Source organism: Argentina silus (genome assembly GCF_951799395.1).
Source record: "Argentina silus genome assembly, chromosome: 13".
In the NCBI taxonomy this organism is placed as follows: domain Eukaryota; kingdom Metazoa; phylum Chordata; class Actinopteri; order Argentiniformes; family Argentinidae; genus Argentina; species Argentina silus.
Window position 1 is genome coordinate 5,179,228 of NC_139667.1, and position 20,680 is coordinate 5,199,907.

At 45.6% G+C, this 20,680-nt stretch overlaps 1 protein-coding gene across 1 annotated transcript; it reads left to right on the forward strand.

The window, feature by feature from the left end:
* Positions 1 to 139: 139 nt before the first annotated feature.
* On the forward strand, positions 140 to 20,651 carry prkcha (protein kinase C, eta, a). The gene is made up of 14 exons (XM_083683760.1): positions 140 to 973; positions 5,811 to 5,874; positions 8,709 to 8,862; positions 9,105 to 9,139; positions 9,498 to 9,580; positions 10,498 to 10,627; positions 10,972 to 11,105; positions 11,203 to 11,340; positions 11,464 to 11,637; positions 12,770 to 12,924; positions 16,412 to 16,550; positions 17,217 to 17,405; positions 19,448 to 19,594; positions 19,838 to 20,651. The coding sequence occupies exons 1-14, from the start codon at positions 623 to 625 to the stop codon at positions 19,985 to 19,987; spliced, it is 2,043 nt and encodes a 680-aa protein (XP_083539886.1). The 5' UTR covers positions 140 to 622; the 3' UTR covers positions 19,988 to 20,651.
* The last annotated feature ends 29 nt before the right edge of the window (positions 20,652 to 20,680 follow it).

Here is a 20,680-nt window from a genome sequence, read left to right on the forward strand (position 1 = left end):
GCTATTTCCTTATTTGTTGTTAACAGGTGAGTTGGTACCTGCGAGGGCACTGCAGTGCACCACGGTCATTATAGTCCTAAAGTGATTTCTCGCAATTTTAACGAATTATTCTTAGAAATAAGGAGACTACAACCTCCAACACAAGATTGACAGGAGACAGTAAACATTATGTCTGAACGCAGGGAGAATGTAAATACAATCGTTTACTGGGAAATTAGCTATGAGGAACTTGTTTAATTCTCGGCGTGTTCTTCCTTTTTCAACGTCGCGCTTCCTTGAAGTAGGTTGTTCTCGACAGAACGACTGCACTTTCCTGAACGTGTAGCCCTGTCTTCAGCGGTGGTGTTTTGGTGGAGGCAAGGTCATTACGCAGCAGGGTAGAGCTGAAGACCTCGGTCAGCTGCACGGAGCGAGCGCATCACCTGCACATACTTACGGACACAAGAACGATGTAACTTAACTCAAGAACAGACCGACGATTGATTAATGCTCTATTTGTATGATCTCTGGTAGTTGTAAGATGCGTTGCATATATTTTAGCACAAGCGTAGTTTGAATTTAACTGCCTTTTTATTTCTTAGGTTTCTTTTTTTATTTATTAATATTTAGCTAGAATAACAATATGAAGTTCAACGGGTACCTGAAGCTTAGAATTGGTGAGGCGGTTGACCTAAAACCAACGACCTTCTCTCTTCGCCACTCTGTACTTTTCAACAAAACGCCACCCACCTTGGATCCTTACATTGTGATAAAAGTGGACGAATACAAAATTGGACAGACACATTCCAAGCAAAAAACCAACAGGCCAACCTACAACGAAGAGTTCTCTCTCAACGTTAATGAAGGCAAACAGATAGAACTGGCCGTCTTCCACGACGCACCGATCGGGTACGACGACTTCGTGGCCAACTGTACAATTCAGTTTGAGGACTTGATCAAAACATCTAACACAGAGGAGACTTTTGAGGGATGGGTAAGTAAAGTTTACCAATGTCTTGTGCTCTGTGGGGATGGAATGTGGATGGAGATATGATTTCCGTGGTTTGCCTAATGAGCTAATTGCCTTCTTTTTTTTTATTCACTTGAATTCAGTTGTTATGTCAGCATAATAGATCAGGGATATTCATGATGTCTACCAATGAATTAACAACCAGGTAGAGGTGAAGCTTTAGGCCTACTTTGACCCTTGAGGTCCGGTAATTGAATAGCCCTGGAATAGATTATTTTCTAATCTTTTCCCCCATGGTTCACTGTTATCACAATTTTTTCTCAGCAAAATGCATTTACAATGCCTTTTACCCCTCTGAAGAGATCCCTCTGGGTGTATTTGACACAGGCATGGGACAGACATGGCATAGACATATGATGAACTGGCAAGGGAGGGACACGTCTCCATTCATAGTGCCAGTGGAAGACCTGTCCTGATGTATAGTTTACACTCATTTTCGCACTCATTTCTTTGTCACCTCTTTGGACAGGGTAAGCTCTGGCCAAGGCAGCTGCAAAACCCATTTCCCCCCCACCCCCCCACATAAGCTTCAGCATTCTCTTACTCTCACCTCAGCACTGCAGGCAGTTCAGTGTTTAGCTCTAGCCTGTCAGAAAGGAAGCGGCAACAACAGCAAGAGGTCAGAAGTTACACACGGCTCTGCGGCGCCTATTCTAATGTGCTAATTCTACTCCCTGCTAGCAGCACGTTAAGCATTGCATTGTGAAATGAGCTCGAAACCACAACACAGCAGCGGCTTTTCATTCGCCACCCCGTGACTTGCCTGTTCAAACATACGGAGGGGCGGTAACACTCTGTCTTACTGCATCGTGCAGCCCCTCATAGCCTCTTGACAAAGGTGGAGTGATAACGGTAGAAAGAGAGTTCTGGAGAGAAGGCATTACTAGACAGTTTACTCTCAGGTTAATGCAGATTGCTTGGGCGAGCCACATCATGCACACTTCCTCAGCTCGGATTCCAGAACCTCCCCGGCCACCTCAGAGACCCTCCACAATAGTTTCACTCCTGGTTCACTTTTAGTCATGTGGAGGGGTAAACAAAAATGCCAGTGAAACCTGAACTTGTCTATGGCCCTGGGCAGGTGGAGCAGGCATCGACTGTGTTCCACTGGACTCCATCTTCCAGTCACCTTTTAAATACCCTACACGTGTTTCCCCAGAACACCTCTGGGAAGGACGGCAATTGTCTTTATTACGTATTAGCCACACCCTCCTCTTTTCAGACCATCCATACACAGTCTTCTCAGATGGTGTTTGTGTGACCTCCTTTACCACGTCATCATTCTATTGACAAACTTTATTCTGAGACAATGACGTGGAGAGACTTGTTTCAACCTTCCCAGAGGGAGGACTGACATCTGCACACTGTAAACAAACAGTATATTCAAACTTAATACAATATTCAGGATTAGTGTTATCAGAACACTGCTATTGTAATGCCTCAGAGCAGACATATTCCTTATGTGTCTCTCTGATACTGTTATGCAGTGGTCTGACACACTCAACTTATTCTGTGTCATTATGCCAAAAACATTTAACAGACTGCCCATTTCTCTGGAAAAGCAGCATCTGGACAACATTTTGCAAAGCCTCTATCAGGCACCAAGGCAACGATCAAATGGAGATTGTGAGAGGTTTGACAGAGTTGAGGGCGTACATTAGCCAGCTGTCACACATTGAGACGCAGGCAGGCTTGGAGCACTTATCAGTTGGATCTGAACTGTTCAACGTTTTTTTTTTTAGGTTTTGTGCTTTTGTTAGCTCCTCCATAGGAATGGCTGGCGGCTGTCTCAGTGTCACACTTGAAGGGGAAGAGCAGGGCCAAGCACAGGCCTCCACACGCCCACAATGCTGTTATTGCTGCTTTCCCACTGCCTGATTTACGCTCAGGGGCTTCCAAGTCTCTCCCCATCCCATCTTACTCTCTTTGGGTTTATAGTGTCTGTTGGCTCACTGGCAAGTACACTTTCTCTCTCTCACCCCTCCCCGACTATTTACTCTGTCTTCGGAAAGTATTCAGACCCCTTCACTTCTTCCACATTTTGTTGTGTTATAGACTCAATTTAAAATGGATTAAATTGAAAGAATTTGCCATCAATCCACACACAATACCCCAGAATGACAAAGCGAAAACATGTTTTTAGAAGTTTCAGTAAATTTATTAAAATTGAAATACAGAAATACCTCATGTACATAAGTATTCAGACCCTTTGCTATGACACTCTTAAAATTAGCTAAAATGCAAAAATGTCATCAGAAAATCACTCTAAGTTGAATTGAGTCCATCTTAATGCAAGGATAATAGGTCATGTAATTTTTGAATTAATATCTTTGTTTTTATAGGGTCTCTGATTTTCATAGGAATCAATTACATACTATGTAGTTTAGGATGTCACTACCAACTCAGCAAATTTCATAATTTTCTCTTGATCCTGACTCCCCAGTCCCTGCCAGTGAAAAAACATACCCATAACTTGATACAGCTTCCACTATTCTTCACACGAGAGATGGTGCGGAAACTGCATTGCATGTGCTGGATTTGCACGAAACTTAATGCTTTGTAGTAAAACCAAATAAACAAATTTCCAGCCACTTTCTTTGCTGTATCTCTTGAATTAATTGTTGCAAACACAATTATGGATATGAGAGATTATTTTCCATTAAGGGATTCTTTTTGGCCACTTGGCCACTTGTAAGTCTCCCCAGGCCTCAGGGTCGCATTCCTGAGCAGTTTTGTTCCTCTCCATTTGCTCAGTTTGTAATGACAACCTGATCCACACAGTGTGTAATTGATTCCTATGCAAATCAGAGACCTTATAAAAATAAAGATATTAATTCCAAAATTACATGAACTATTATCCTTGCATTAAGATGGACTCAATTCAACTTATTGAGTGATTTGTTGATGACATTTGTTGATGACACAGTTTTCGCTTTGTCATTCTGGGGTATTGTGTGTGGATTGATGGCAAATTTGTTTAATTTAATCCATTTTAAATTGAGTCTATAACACAACAAAATGTGGAAAAAGTGAAGGGGTCTGAATACTTTCCGAAAGCACTGTAAACTGCACCTCTGTTCATGTGATCTGGTCATTCTTACTCCACACCAAAAACCGATAAAAAGTCAATGTTCAATATTGAATAGGATTACTCAAGCACACAGTGCAGTTTCTCAGGGTTGAGGGGGGCAGTAATGCCTTGGTCTCTCACATTGCTCTCGATATCTTAACATTCTGCTTAAGTCAGTGTCACGGTATATTTTTGTTTCACTGCTGTACCATTGTGCAACCCTACAGTACAACAGTTCAGGGAGTTCCTATCATTGCTCCACAGAACCTTGACCGGCAGCACTACAATGCGGCATCTTTCGCCATGCCAAAGTACAGGGGAGCAGAGTGAGGAGCCATGGTGTTAGGGCAGGCATTGTGTGGGTGTGTGTCTTAAGGCGTCAGACACAAGACTGCAGCTCAGAATAGACCCATACAGTCATATCTGTTGTGGCTCAAACTCATGTGGCATCCACACCACCCCCGCACATCCTCCTTACCACAGAGGGACAGTTTCCACTGCCACCCCTTAAGCACACCTCTGTGACAACTTAATATAGTTGATAGTATTAAATGTCTTTGATAGGTATATATCCTAATAGAGTTATCTTCTACAAACCATAACACAGATTAAGAATAAATGCTAGCCACCAATTACCCCCCCCACTCCCTTTCACTTCCTCCACTGCTGCATGCTTAATCCGGGAGTTCCTTCTTTTGCTTTCTAAATTTAGTGCATGTCAGTGCATGATAGATTGCTAGTATTAAATTAGAGTGTGTGTGTGTGTGTGTGTGTGTGTGTGTATTGGGCCAGTGAAAGCCACAGATGTGGGTGACAGAAGATGACACTCCTCAATACTGGACCTGACTGGAGACAGGCTGGTGGAAATGATTGAATCAGGAACCCTAGATAGATAAAACAAAATATATATATATATAGTCCTGCAATATCAGTCCTACCACAGTACTCATTGTGGGTACATAATGTTTTCCATTTGGGTACATATGAGTGATATTGAACTGTTTCCAGGGCTAGGTAACCTCAGTTTCCATTTAGTGGTTACTGTATGGCTTCTGCACAGTCAGGAGTTCACAGCTTCCTCCGCTTCCTCACTCAGCTTCAGCTTCCACTGTAGTTTCATTGTTTGTGTACCTGGCCATGTTTACGCCGCCTCTCTGCCCCGGCAGACGCTTCTCAAGAAGTGATTTTCAGCTGAGCAGGGTGTTTACTAGCAGTGTGGCTAAACCAGCCAGACCTGTTTCTCTCTCTGCCACATTGTTCAAATTCTCTCTCGTGTGCGTAAACACTCAACTATTCACAAGCAAATGCCGATATGACTACATGCATAACATACAGACAGCCATGAAGACTGCACAGCCAACACCCGGATGCACATATTTTCATACTTAATACATACTGTACACACACACACACACACACACACACGCACACACACACAAACACACACACTACCCTGAACAGTGGAGGGTTAGCTACGGCTCCACCTATTGCTCTAAATTAAACTTGTCCTAGATAAGAGTTCCTCCAACCCTGTCTCCTCAATAATGTTCAGTGCCATGTCCTAGATAAGAGTTCCTCCAACCCTGTCTCCTCAATAATGTTCAGTGCCATGTCCTAGATAAGAGTTCCTCCAACCCTGTCTCCTCAATAATGTTCAGTGCCATGTCCTAGATAAGAGTTCCTCCAACCCCGTCTCCTCAATAATGTTCAGTGCCTTGTGTTTGTGTCCAGGTTGACCTAGAGCCAGAGGGCAAGGTGTTCATCCTCATATCACTCAACGGATCCTTCCTTGATGGTAAGGCTTTCTCGCCGAATCGCACTGAAACCCTCCATGTCTCCTCCATAGATTATAACTAATATTGCCTCCCCTCTCTCCCCTCTCCTCTCTCCCCTCTCCCCTCTCCCCTCTCCTCTCTCCTCTCTCCTCTCCCCCCTGTCCCCTCTCCTCTCTCCCCTGTCCCCTCTCTCCCTCTCCCTCTCCCTCTCCCCTCTCTCCTCTCTCCCCTGTCCCCTCTCCTCTCTCCCCTCTCTCCCTCTCCCCTCTCCCCTCTCCTCTCTCCTCTCTCCCCTCTCCCCTCTCCTCTCTCCCCTCTCCCCTCTCCTCTCTCCCCTCTCCTCTCTCCCCTCTCCCCTGTCCCCTCTCCCCTCTCCTCTCTCCTCTCTCCCCTCTCCCCCGTCCCCTCTCCCCTGTCCCCTCTCCCCTCTCTCCTCTCTCCCCCGTCCCCTCTCCTCTGTCCCCTGTCCCCTGTCCTCTCTCCCCTCTCCCCTCTCCTCTGTCCCCTGTCCCCTGTCCTCTCTCCCCTCTCCCCTCTCCTCTGTCCCCTCTCCCCTGTCCTCTCTCCCCTCTCCCCTCTCCTCTCTCCCCTCTCCCCTCTCTTTAATTGTCTCTCAAACCCTGTCCCTCTCATCCTCTCTAACATTCCTCAGTCATGTCTGTCTGTCATGTTAGACAATATCCATGATGCACAGTGAACACAGACGCTGTCAAAAACAGAAACTTGTGGCGTCACTAAAACCTGTTCATCTCTGAATGATACGGTGCCTTCGGAAAGTATTCAGACCGCAACACTTTTTCCACATTTTAGAATACAAGAATAGTGGTGGCTGCATCAAGTTATGGGTATGTTTGTTACTGGCAGGGACTGGGGAGTTTGTCAGGATCAAGAGTAAAATTATGAAATTTGCTGAGTTGGTAGTAACATCCTAATCTACACAGTAGACCCTATAAAACAAAGCTATTAATTCCCAAATTACTTGAACTATTATCCTTGCATTAAGATGGACTCAATTCAACTTATTGAGTGATTTGTTGATAGCATTTTAGCTCATTTTAAGAGCGTCATAGCAAAGGGTCTGAATACTTATGTACATGAGGTGTTTCTAAAAACCAGTTTTCGCTTTGTCATTCTGGGGTATTGTGTGTGGATTGATGGCAAATTCTTTTAATTTAATCCATTTTAAATTGAGTCTATAACGCAACAAAATGTGGAAAAAGTGAAGGGGTCTGAATACTTTTCGAAGGGTGTGTGTGTGTGTGTGTGAATAAAATACCTAAATGGTTAGTTATGCTTTGTGTGTCAGGAATCTGCTCTCTCATGTTTTTGCTTCCATTGTTCTTAGCATGCTGGTTATGCTCCAATGTCTGACCTGTCTTGACTAAATGTCTGACTAAATCATACTTTCAATAGAAAATCTCCATTGAAGACGCTATTTAGTCTAGGATTAGGCTTAATCTGTGTCCGGGAAACGGACCCTATATGGTGCAATATACTGACATATTGAAGATGTTGTGTACTGTGTAATACACTTGTGTCTATCTGACTAGCCTGAAATTCATACAAATCATTACTCCACTGGGCTGGGTAGAAGGAGCAGAATGCAGATGAGCAGAGGGGTGTCAGTGTCAGTTGTGAGAATGCTAGAATGTAGATGAGCAGAGGGGTGTCAGTGTCAGTTGTGAGAATGCTAGAATGTAGATGAGCAGAGGGGTGTCAGTGTCAGTTGTGAGAATGCTAGAATGTAGATGAGCAGAGGGGTGTCAGTGTCAGTTGTGAGAATGCTAGACTGTAGATGAGCAGAGGGGTGTCAGTTGTGAGAATGCTAGACTGTAGATGAGCAGAGGGGTGTCAGTTGTGAGAATGCTAGAATGTAGATGAGCAGAGGGGTGTCAGTGTCAGTTGTGAGAATGCTAGACTGTATTTTGCTGGTCAGTAGTTCTGTAGCTCTCACCCTCAAGTTCCTGTGTAATCTGCTGTCACAGCTCACAGCATCTCAAACTGCAAATAAACAGGCTGCCGTCTGCTAGTCTTGAATGAGTACGCATGTGATTGTTTGTGTGTATATTTTGTGTGTGCCCAACCAGCATTGCTGTGTTCCGTGTCCTGTTCTGCTCCGCTGTTGGGTTTTCCACACTGCTGGAATAGGGGTTATTGCCGTGTGGGAGGGGGGGGGTCAGGTTCACAGGCCCGTAGGGCAACTGTTCTTGACCTGCTCTTGACCAGGCAGGGATCTTTTCAGTTCAAATGACAGTGTTCTGTGCTAAAGGGACCGTGATAGTGGAATGGGAAAAAATGTATTTGTACTATTTTGCTAAAGTCTTATGTGTAATGTAATGTATGTATTGCTGGCCATTCTTTCTCCAATCAAGAAGGTCAGTTGATTGACACGAGAACATAAGTTAGGTTTTGGTGAGGGGTATCAGTATTTAATCTTGATTTAGGTGGTTTCATGCAAGCTGCTGGTGTGACTATGCGCAAGGCCAAGGAATACACCACCATCTGTCTTGGGGGGGTGTTGGGACTCTACTTGCAGGTTTCCGCTGCACATGTGTGGTTTTCAGTACCTCACGCATAATACAGAAGTGGTGGATAATAACTCCACACACTCACACACTGGGTGAAATTGACGGCCAGTCTGAGATCGCTTCTCTTCTACAGGTCACGTGTCACCATGCATTCGCATGTATATATTTCGCAATATATATTTAGCATTTTTTAATGTAGGTAGATCATTTTGACCTGGTTATTTTGAAAGTAGCTCGCAAGCCGAAAAAGTGTGGTCACCCTGGTCTAGATGTATGCATTTCCACATGAGCTCATCATGTTCTCTTTGTTTTCCCCTTGTGGTCAGATGAAGCCACAGGAAAGGAGAAGCTCTATAAGCAGTTCACCAGGAAGAGGCAGGCGGCTGTAAGAAGGAAGATCCACCAGATCAATGGACACAAGTTCATGTCCACCTTCCTAAAGCAGCCCACCTTCTGTTTCCACTGCAGAGAGTTCATCTGGTGAGACACACACACACACGCGCGCGCACACATACATACATACATACATACACACACGCACACAGTTAACACACACATACAGTACTACACACTATTGTATTGTAGATTTGTATAGTGGATACAGAACAATATGTGGACAGTGCACAGAACAATATGTGGATACAGTTTGCCTCAAGCAATTCCAGAATTGGAATTGTTATATATTTTTGTTTGAAATTGTTATATTTCTCCTTCCTTGACAGGGGTGTGTTTGGAAAGCAAGGCTACCAGTGTCAAGGTGAGTGGCCTTCAGACGCCAGAAACACTGTGACCATCCTCCTCCACTCTTCCCTTCGACTCTCTTCTCTTTCTCTTTCTCTCTCTGCTCATTCTGTGCCTCCAATCTTCTTTCTCACTTCTTGATCTCTATTGTCTGTCTTTTCTGTCTCTTTCACACCTGCCTGCGACCACCAGCCCACTCAGGCAGGAAGTGAAGAGCCGCAGCGCAGCGCAGAGGCAGCCTCTGCTCTCAGGCAGTCTATTATAGAGATGGCCTCCATCTCACAGCCCTCCTCTCACTGGTTAACGTTCACTCTTCACAGTTGTTTATTTTCTAAGCGCTGTGAGTGTCTGTGTCTTTTTTTTTCCTCCCCCAGTATGCACTTGTGTGGTGCACAAGCGATGTCATCAGCTGGTGGTCACGGTGTGTCCGCGCATGAAGAAGCCCGCCATGGAGCCGGTGAGAGACGAGACATCTCAAGAGGCCAGAGATTTACCTTTCAGACCAGAAGGCAGAAATACTGTTTCACGATGACACGTTGCTACACTGTTATGACACTATGATGACATGTCACTGCTGTCATGTTGTCGCAATGAAACCCACTTTCCCACTTTGGGGTTCCTCAGTGTTCATTGTCTCATAGCGATCCAATCAAACAGCCCTTAGACACAGTATATAATATACAGTGTATATATATATATATATATATATATTTTGATACAGTATGATAAACAGATCCTTATTTACCCCATGTCAACATCACAAGAAATGGAAGGACTGACAAATTGTTGGAGTATTGATAAGCTGTTCCTCAGTGTGCATTGTGTAGTTTGTTCATTGGACAGACAGCTGTCGCTACAAGACAATCAAACAGCCCTTCAGACACAGATGTACGATACACAGATCTTATTTTAACTTTATTTTCCTGTTTGTGTTGAGTTGTTCACTGAGGCAGAACACTGTGGGAACATTTACTCTCTGGCACACACGTAAAATAGGTGGTATGTTACTAGGCCTACAACCGTTTAATTTTAGTTTATACAAAACTGACTTTGGACTGATATTTAGTGAGTATTTATTCAGTGATTGTCTGGAAAAGCAAACTGTACCACTGTACCATGAAGAAGAAAAAAAAGAAAAAAAAAAGAAGAACTTACTTTACACATTTGACACATGACTGAGCACAGCCAGTTGCAGTTGTTAGAGATTATACTGTGGAGGTTATGATGCCATATTGTTGTGTGGAGCTGAACTCACAGTGCTGCCTGCTGGCTAGTTTGGTTTATAACATGCAGCATCTAGACTTATGGATCCATCCATTCACGCCTTCAGCCTCAACCTGATTAGCATACTGACAGCTGCCTTCTCATCCCCAGACCAGCAACCAAGGCTTCGGCATCAACATCCCTCACAAGTTCAAAATCCACAACTACAAGTCCCCCACCTTCTGTGACCACTGTGGCTCCCTGCTATGGGGCCTGGTTAAACAGGGGCTACACTGCAAGAGTAAGATCTCTCTCTCTCTCTCTCTCTCTCTGTCTCTCTCTCTCTCTGTCTGTCTCTCTCTCTCTGTCTCTCTCTCTCTCTCTCTGTCTCTCTCTCTCTCTGTCTGTCTCTCTCTCTCTCTCTCTGTCTCTCTCTGTCTCTCTCTCTCTCTGTCTGTCTCTCTCTCTCTCTCTGTCTCTCTCTCTCTCTCTCTCTCTGTCTCTCTCTCTCTCTGTCTGTCTCTCTCTCTCTCTCTCTGTCTCTCTCTGTCTCTCTCTCTCTCTGTCTGTCTCTCTCTCTCTCTCTCTCTCTCTCTACATTTTGTGTGTTGACCTATGCTCCCTGTGTGTCGTGTGTCCCTGTAGTCTGTAAGATGAACGTCCACATCCGCTGCAAAGGCAACGTAGCGCCCAGCTGTGGGGTCAACAGTGTGGAGCTGGCCAACAAGCTGGCAGAAATGGGTCTTCAGGCCGAGGGGCTCTCCAAACGCAAATCACTGGTACAATACACACACACACACACACACACACACACACACACACACACACTGTTTACACTCAGTAGTTGTTGTTAATTCTCCTACTGACGTCCACCAGGTGAATGCTAGAGGGCAGAGCCAGGTGCAAGCCCCCAGCGTGAGGAGGAAGAGTGGAGACCTTCAGCAGCACACCAGACGACTGGGCATGTCAGACTTCACCTTCCTCCAGGTGCTGGGGAAGGGCAGCTTCGGCAAGGTGAGCCAGCCCACCACAGAGATGGGGTGCGGGGGACGACCACGATTCTACGATGCACCGTGTGTCTTTACCCGGGTTCTTATTGTGTGTGTGTGTGTGTGTGTGTGTGTGTTTCTCCTGAAGGTGATGCTTGCTCGGTTGAACAGTGGTGAGCGGGTGTTTGCAGTGAAGGTGTTGAAGAAGGACATCATTCTCCAGGATGATGATGTTGAGTGTACCATGACAGAGAAGAGAGTCCTGTCATTGGCCGGCTGTCACCCTTACCTCACACAGCTCTACTGCTGCTTCCAGACACCGGTGAGACACACACACACACACACACACACACACACACACACACACACATACTTCCTTCCTACCAATTTAGAGCTGATGCAAGACACTCTCTACTTGCAACGCACAGTGTGTCCTGTAGATGGCAGCAGTTCTCTAATCTAACAATCCCCCTTCGGCTCTTTGCAAAATGACGTTGAAAGCGTGTGAGACGGCATGAATGGCCCCCTGCATGCCTTAGCTGTTCTCCCACCCAGAGGAAGGTCAGCGCCTAATCTGCCTAAGTTGTTTGAACCCCCACTGGCCTACTTCACAGTGGATCAAAATAGAGCTGTGCTGAGTGAACCATGGACTCCATGATGCAGCCCATACCGCCACTGCCATGTTATTCTGGGTTAGGGTTAGACCACTGTGTCCTACCCATAACCCCTTCCTGCTCCCCTTCTCCTCAGACTACCCCTGCGTCTCTGCACCCCTGTTCTCAACACACCTCCTACCAACACTAGTTTAACCCTGGCCACCCCACCCAGCGTTCTAAGTATACCTCATCTGCCCTGTAGACAACACAAGCCCACACTGGCCTCTCTCTGGAGCTCGCTGTGGTGCTCTCATCTTTTTCCATCACACTTTAGAGAATTCTAAATGAAGGGGGAAATTGCCTCTCTGTTGCATCTCTGTTGCTGATGATGTCAAGTCAATAGTAGGATATTATGCTCAGGAAATTACAGTGCAGTAAATGGCTCTGCGACGTGGACTCTAGAGGGATGCTGTGGAACAGAACACAGGGTCTTTTGCTTTTCTGTACAGATAAGTCAAGGAACATTCATGACCATGTCCTGCACTGCATGTTCTCCAGGTTTTTTTTTTCTGCACCCATGTTCTGGAACATGCATGGGACCTGTAATGAAAACATTGATTTATGTATCTGAACAGTGTCATTTTTTTTGTTCACTAGTGTCATGCGGTCTTGACTCGGGATTGATAACTGGGCATCAATCTGGTTTATGGGCTTGTTTATGTGAAATGTAGGAGTAATACACAACAGTTTGATGACACAGGAAGCGCCATACGTCCTTTAACATATGGAGCTGTTGGGGATTTGGGTGTTTGTGTGTATGTTTGTCAGAAGGTTGTCGTTGTCCCCTGCCCGTTGCAGGACCGTCTGTTCTTCGTGATGGAGTTCGTGAACGGGGGTGACCTCATGTTCCACATCCAAAAGTCCAGGAAGTTTGAGGAGGGCCGAGCACGCTTCTACACCGCTGAGATCACCTCCGCCCTCATGTTCCTGCACAGCAAGGGCATCATCTACAGGTCTGAGACACACACACACACACGCACACACACACAAATAGATCATAGATGACATTAAAGGCACTACACAGCGTGCTCTGGTATGCCTTATGCCCTTTACATCATGTGCCTGGGTAATATCAGGTTTTACAATGGTCCAATAGAGTACACAATATAAAGTATCGTCCTCGCCTTGTCCCGGCCTCCCAGCCTTTCATAGTGTTGGCACCCTCTTGTAGAGAGACCTTCTCTTTGAAGCTTTGCCAAGGTGGCAGTGAGAAGCTGTCTCTACTCTCGTAGATTAGTGTGTAAGTGCGGAAATATACACTCACCGGGAACTTTATTAGGAACACTACTATACTAATACTGGGTAGGACCTCCCTTTACTCTTTATTAGGAACACTACTATACTAATACTGGGTAGGACCTCCCTTTGCTCTTTATTAGGAACACTACTATACTAATACTGGGTAGGACCTCCCTTTGCTCTTTATTAGGAACACTACTATACTAATACTGGGTAGGACCTCCCTTTACTCTTTATTAGGAACACTACTATACTAATACTGGGTAGGACCTCCCTTTACTCTTTATTAGGAACACTACTATACTAATACTGGGTAGGACCTCCCTTTACTCTTTATTAGGAACACTACTATACTAATACTGGGTAGGACCTCCCTTTACTCTTTATTAGGAACACTACTATACTAATACTGGGTAGGACCTCCCTTTGCTCTCCAAACAGCCTCAATTCTTTGTGCCGTTGATTCCACAAGATGTTGGAAACATTCCTTTGAGATTCTGGTCCATGATGACATGATTGCATCACACAATTCCTGCAGATTTTTCAGGTGCACTTTTGAGCTGTGAATCTCCCGTTCTACCACATCCCAAAGGTGTTCTACTGGATTCAGATCCGGTGACTGAGAAGGCCACTGAAGAACACTGAACTCATTGTCATGTTCATGAAACCAGTTTGAGAGGACTTTTGCTTTGTGACATGGTGCATTATCATGCTGGAAGTAGCCATGAGAAGATGGGTAAATTGTGGCCATGAAAGGTTGCACATGGTCAGCAACAATACTCAAATAGGCTGTGGCATTCAAGCGATGATTGATTGGTATTAACCGGCCCAAAGCGTGCCAAGAAAAACATTCCCCACACCATTACACCACCTCCACCATGAGAAGGTGTACAGCTGTTCCTAATGAAGTGTTCGGTGAGTGTATATAGCAGCACCCTTTTACAGCACTGTTGTCCACTTACCGTGATGGGCAACACAATGAGCTCCCTGCCGGTCCTCAAGTTGATAAGGTGGCATTATGTCAGCTGCAGTAGATGTTGAGCTATAATTAGGTGTGCCTTCCTGGTAAGCACGGAATAGCATGGCTGCTAGCTTGGTGTGTGGAACCTTGAAATAGCCCAGCACTCCAGATCTAGGCTTGATATATAATGTACTATGTACCGCATCGAGACTTGTCAACATGTGTGTTATGTAACCTAATCTCTTTCTCGTGACTCAACTGTCTCTTCCTGATGCTCTCTGACCTTGAGGTAGAAGGGCTGTGGAGGTCCGTGAAAGAACGGCAGCCTATCAGGGGTGATACAGTGAGACAACAGAGTGCTTTGACCTTAGTGCTTTGACTACATATTTGAGTTATCTTGAATTCAAGACAGAGCAGAGGAAAGCTAACAGTAACATGTTCACAGGCCACAATGTCACCCCCCTAGGAGAAAATAAATATGTTATCATAATGTTTGTATTGAATTTGTGTTTTGACCCATTCATCATGAGGATAGCTTAAGGTGATTTAGATTAATGTTATTTTTTTTATTTTTTTTTGCTGCCATTCTCACATCGTTCTGTGATGTTTCCTGGACGGCACAAAGGCCAACCACTAACCGTAACTGTAGAAACCGGTTTCAGTGATAAATCACCAGCTTCTCTCTCTTTCTCAGAAATCTTTCTCTTTTCTCAGATATTCTAGGAAAGCCCTTTGTTCCTCTCTTGCAGCTGCAACTGTTACCCATCTATGCCCATTGTGACCACAATCAGAATGCATGCTCTCTGAGGGCATAGAGATGCTCACCCTGTGATAGTTTGACCCCACACCATGCCTTTAGTCTACTTCCCACAGGTAAAGGTTGAATGTCTGCCAGACTCCCTGCCCAATGCTGTTTCTCGCAGGTGGAGAGGAAGTGAAACATTTATGTAGAGACTGTGGTTTTGGGGAGATACAAAGGTAGCCCATGGTACAGGAAACAGACAGTGTTTATGTTAACGTGTAGGGTCTTCGTGCTAGAGTACGTCAGCCATCTGGGCTTCCTTTATGATGCTTCACTGAGGCTTAATCAAACGCTGATGTACATTGAAATGTTTACTCTATGGATGAGTGGCCATGACGTCAGTGCTTTGCATAGCAGAGTTGTCCTCTCTCACCGTGGTTTAAGTTTTCACTGAGGCAGGAGTGCGATGAGGAACTGAGTCAGTGTTGCACAATCAGCTTACAGTAAGAGAGGACAAACCGGCTTAAACTACCCAGGCTATCGTTGTGACATGAAACACCAATGTCATAGCCACCCATCCATGGAGTACACGTTTGTGTGTGTGTGTTTGTGGGTGACGTAACCTGGGGCAGACACACGCCACTCACACTCACACACACACACACACACACACACACTCTCACACTCACACACACACACACGCACCTTCAGTCAGGACATTATATTACCTCACCCGTACTCACTCTGCCACACCCTACGGTCTCCATGGTGACATTACATCACTGCTTGGTCACCTGGTCTCAGATTAGCACTTAACAGTGAGGGTTAATCTGTCTGTTTGATAACAGAGGCTCCAAAGGACTGAATGAGGAGGAAGAGCTGTTCCCTTTAACTCAGCCAGCCAATAGAGAACTAGTGTGAGAAGAAGTTATTTGTTTTGTTTATAACTGACCTCCAGTAAATGGCCAAAGGAATGAGAGTTACTTCTCCTGGTTACAATACTAATTACAGAACTTTAGACTGTAGTTTTAGGTCAACAGTAGCCCAGTGCCAATGTTTGGTTAATGTGTATGTCTAAGGTCCTCCATTCATTTCCCAGTTTGACAGGTAAATATTGACGCTGCAGGCAGCACAGCGCGCCCTCTTCTTCTTCCATTAAGATGTGTCATATGAATGTGACAGACTGGTCTGTGAGTCTGCTGCCAGTCAGTGGCCAGGGAGCTGACTGTGCTTGTGGCCAACAGTGGCTGTCTGTGTTCAGGTCCTCCCAGTGTCTCCTGCCCCTGGAAGGGGAGGGCTGTCCTCATGTGGCCTGTTGAACACACAGTTCAGCATCACAGGGGCAAAATTAGCATCAACATTGGAGGGGCAGTGTGAGAGTGAAGAGGGTTCACAAAAAAAAAAAGTTTTTTTGCATTTTCTCACACACAGGTTTTGGTTTTATGAGACTTTGTCTGTGTTTTTCATAGCTGAGACGACTGTGTCTTGTGTTCTGCAGGGATCTGAAGCTGGACAACGTCCTGATCGATAAGGACGGCCACTGTAAGCTGGCTGATTTTGGCATGTGCAAGGAGAACATGTTTGAGGGTGTGGCCACGGGCACCTTCTGTGGTACTCCTGATTACATCGCCCCTGAGGTTAGTTTCACCCCCATCTCCCTAGAAACACACTTACTATATTACACACACTTATCTCACATCTATTACACATCTATTACTATACTGCACATCTATTACACAGCCTATTACTAAGTCAATATGGCGCACTAAGATGACTCTCTAACCCTGTCGATCTGATGAAGCCTCGGCTGCATAGTTCCCATAGTCCCAAGTCCAGGCCAACCACATCACCCCACCACTCTGAATGCAAACACTGTGACCGCTGCTCCATTACTCCAGACTCTCTGGTGGTTTACAGAAAGGTAACACACCGGTGTTGTGCTGGCAGGCTGCCATCTTGTTTGAGTTCTGTCAGAAGAGCCCCATCTGCCTGAGAGAGGGGCTCTGTTTGCCAACACACTTTAAAATCCCAACTCCCATGAATTACAGAGTTTCTTTACAGTACGTTGTGTGTGCTTGTGCGGAAAACTATTAGAGCATATTTTATGACTAATAATATCCACACGTCTGGATTCATGAATGACTTCATTGCTGTCTCAGTGTAGCCCAGTGAGGAGCAGCCCACAGGCCTTGGAGCGGTGTTTCGTGTTGTACAGTATCGTATCAACGTAGGTCCAGGTGATGACGTTCAGGTATGTAATGTTCAGGTAACATGGTTGAATGTGATGTTTTGCCACTACACAGATCCTTCAGGAGATGCTGTACGGGCCCTCCGTCGATTGGTGGGCTCTTGGGGTGCTGCTCTACGAGATGCTGTCTGGCCACGCCCCCTTTGAGGCCGAGAACGAGGACGACCTGTTTGAGTCCATCCTGAATGAGGAAATCACCTATGCATCCTGGCTCAGTTGTGACGCTGTCAATATCCTGAAAGCTGTAAGTCCAAAGAAGTATTCTGTGACAGTTATGTTTAAAAAAAAGCAACAAAAAAAAAACACCACACAAACCATACAACCAGTGACCTAGTGGAATCATTGATACCGTTGTGATTGGTCTTTCACACTATGCTACAAATAATCAATCATCAACAATCAATCGTTTAGAGATCTAAAAGAGTACTGTACATTCTGACAATGTGCTGAAGGGGCAAGAGATCAATTCTTCCCAACAGTTATGTATTCAGAACTTAGAAACCAATAAGGACAGGACAGTTACCAGCAGGCATTATGGGACAGTACGGTAGAGAGAAGTGGCTTGTTTCCATGCAAACAATTTGCCATCAGCAGTCATTGCCCGTCAACGCACACTGTGCTCTACGTACAGCTGGAGGGACAGCACTGTATAAAAGCCCACAGGTAGCAGAGGTCGCAGGGCAGGGTTTGGGGTTGGGTTTGGGGTTGGGTTTTGGTCAGCGCCAGCGGAGAGGGGATAACCTGGGGCTCTCCGGTACAGAACGACTGGCAGCCTCACAGTGCTCCCTCAGCCAGCTGTTGGGCCTGCGCTCTCTTATATAACTATATTAAGGCACGGTTCGCTTCCCAGCCACAGCTCAGGCTATAAATACAGCCCCCCCCACCCCTCCTCCTCCCCCCCCCCCACCCTCCACCTCCCCTCATCCTCCCCTCATCCTCCCCAGTGTTGTTATTCCAACATGCTTCGGGAAGCAGCTCAACCACCATTTGCTCCTAGCGATGCCCGTTACGTAAAGCCCAGTGTCGTCATACATCCATTGGCTCTCATCATTTGAGTGGATTTAAAGCGCTTGCTCTATTTATACCAAACGCTCACCAAGATTCAACTCCGTGTTCGACAACACCTTGTATCTGTCCATCGACTAGCCCTTAGTGTTCAGTGTTCGTGAGGTGACTGGTTCCCACCCTGATATTTGATAGCCAAATTAGAGAGATGTGAATGTGTCTCACTGTCTTGTTGTTTTGCATGTGTTTGTTTATCTGACGTAGTAGGCTTGTTCTCCAGTGTCCCTCTGTAGAGTTTAGATGTCAGGCTTGGCAGAGTGGACGACACGGTCTCCCAGTAGACATGGTATACAGTAGACACAAATAACTTTGTGGTCAGAAGAGGAGTTGGGAATTACATACTGTTGTAGTTTTCGCTCTGGCTCAGACAAACGAATAGCCACAGCCTACTTTGCTCCTTTTGTCTTCTCTCTCCTTTCCTCTCCTCCTCCCAGCCCTTCATCTCCACCTTTTATAGATCTTGGCTCTTCTCTTCTCTCTGCTGTCCTTTCTTCTCTCGGGGAAGAAAAAGCAAGATGAAGAGTGTTGGCCAGACCTCTCTGTAATTCTGGTCAAGTCCTCCTTATGTGGCAGTGTTTGGGTCTGATGTGGCAAGACCTATTAATCTTCAGGTGGACGGGGGGTGAATCTGGCTACATTCATCCTGGGAAAGGGCTGTTCATTTGTTTCAGCTGAGTGAATGTCACCACTAGCCTTAAGGTGTGTGCAGACTCCTCAGCCAAGAAAGAGCAGTCCTAGACACATTCATTTGTTATTCTAGAATCACTCCCAAGGCCATGTTGAAACCGTTTTTGATTTGGTTTGTTTTCTTAATGTTGACTTTGCCTCCTGGCTGCTCTCTCCTGCCAACGTAAGGTGTTGGTTGGTAAGACAATAGAGGCCCACACAATTTTGGTCCGGGAAATGATTGCTTTGTTTTCTTGACTCACAGTCCAAGTGTGGTTCCACATTTGACGAGCCAATAGCAGCAGAAACTCCACACAAAACGAATGCCTTTCCTGGGCCTGCTTTGTGTTTCACTAAGCTGAGTGTTTGAGAGGAGGTGCTAGACAGCCCTTGGGGTGTGTCTGTCTATGAGGGGGGGGTTGATTGTATGTCATTCAAGGTCGCGCCAAGCAGCTCCTAAATGATTACAGTACTCAACCCTTTGATCGACACATTTATCTATGTGTTTTCCTTTCACTCATTTCTAATGCAGTTTTGTTGGTATTCTCGCCACAGTTCCTGACTAAGAACCCAGCACGGCGTTTAGGCTGTGTGGCTACAGAGGGTGGGGAGAAAGCTGTGACTAACCACACGTTCTTCACTGGCATCGACTGGGAGAAACTGAACCGCAGGGAGCTGGAGCCGCCCTTCAAACCCAGGATAGTAAGTCACACAAACTTAATAGACATGTTTTATGACATTATAGACTGTGTAGAGTAGATGACCTATTGCACACTCTGGTTGTACTATTGTATCATGGTAGACAGCGGCATGGGTTCTGAAGGGAACCACTGCAAAATACAGTTATTTGGCAGTCACCTGAAAGTGTAGAACATATCTCATAATTATTTTTACAGTATTGTAACTCCTGTCTGACCCACAACACAACATTTTGTCCTCTTCCAGAAAACTGCAGAAGACGTCAACAACTTTGACCCAGACTTCACCCAGGAGGAGCCTACCCTCACGCCCATCGATGACCCCCTCATACCCTCCGTCAATCAGGATGAGTTCCGGAACTTCTCTTACACCTCTCCTGAGCTGCTGGAGGACTAGGAATCCCTCCGGTGCGACCCCGGCTACCCCAGTATTCTCCTGGTGCTCTGTGTTGTACTCCCCCCCCTACCTGCCCCTATGACCACTCTTAACCCATACTCTTCTCAGCATCTCTAACTCTGCCTCTGGTGACAAATGATGGTGCAGTTGGGCTGGGTGGACAACGTACAGAGACATGAGTATTCACTGTGCTGCTGAGAGAGAGAGAGAGACAGGTGGTCCCCCAACACTGACTTCCCCAACACTGACTTTTAGCTGGCACTTGTGGGTGTTTGGTATTTAATGCCTGTAGCAGAATTGTTGTGTTGAATTGACCCTGCTGTGTTTGTAGAATGTCTACTCTGCAAGGATGTGTCTGGATGGATAGTTGACAGGAACAGTTAACTGGTTGGCACTGTATTGTTATGTATATTTTAAAGGACAGGTCAGTCTTCATGGAGGGAGAGGATTGCATGGAGAAAGATTTCTATCCGATGTTCTGCTTTTTCCATGATCCTCCCCATCCTCTTTGGAAAATGTGGGACAATCCAGGTCACGTCAATGCTCTTACTGACTATTATTGACTGCAATGCAAAAGAATGTTATTGTCGAAATTCCCTCTGATATGAAAAGATTAATTTGCTTACAGGTACTTTGAGATGAATACAAGCACTTTTTAAACATATGTGAATTGTTTGTGTGTTACTATTTTTG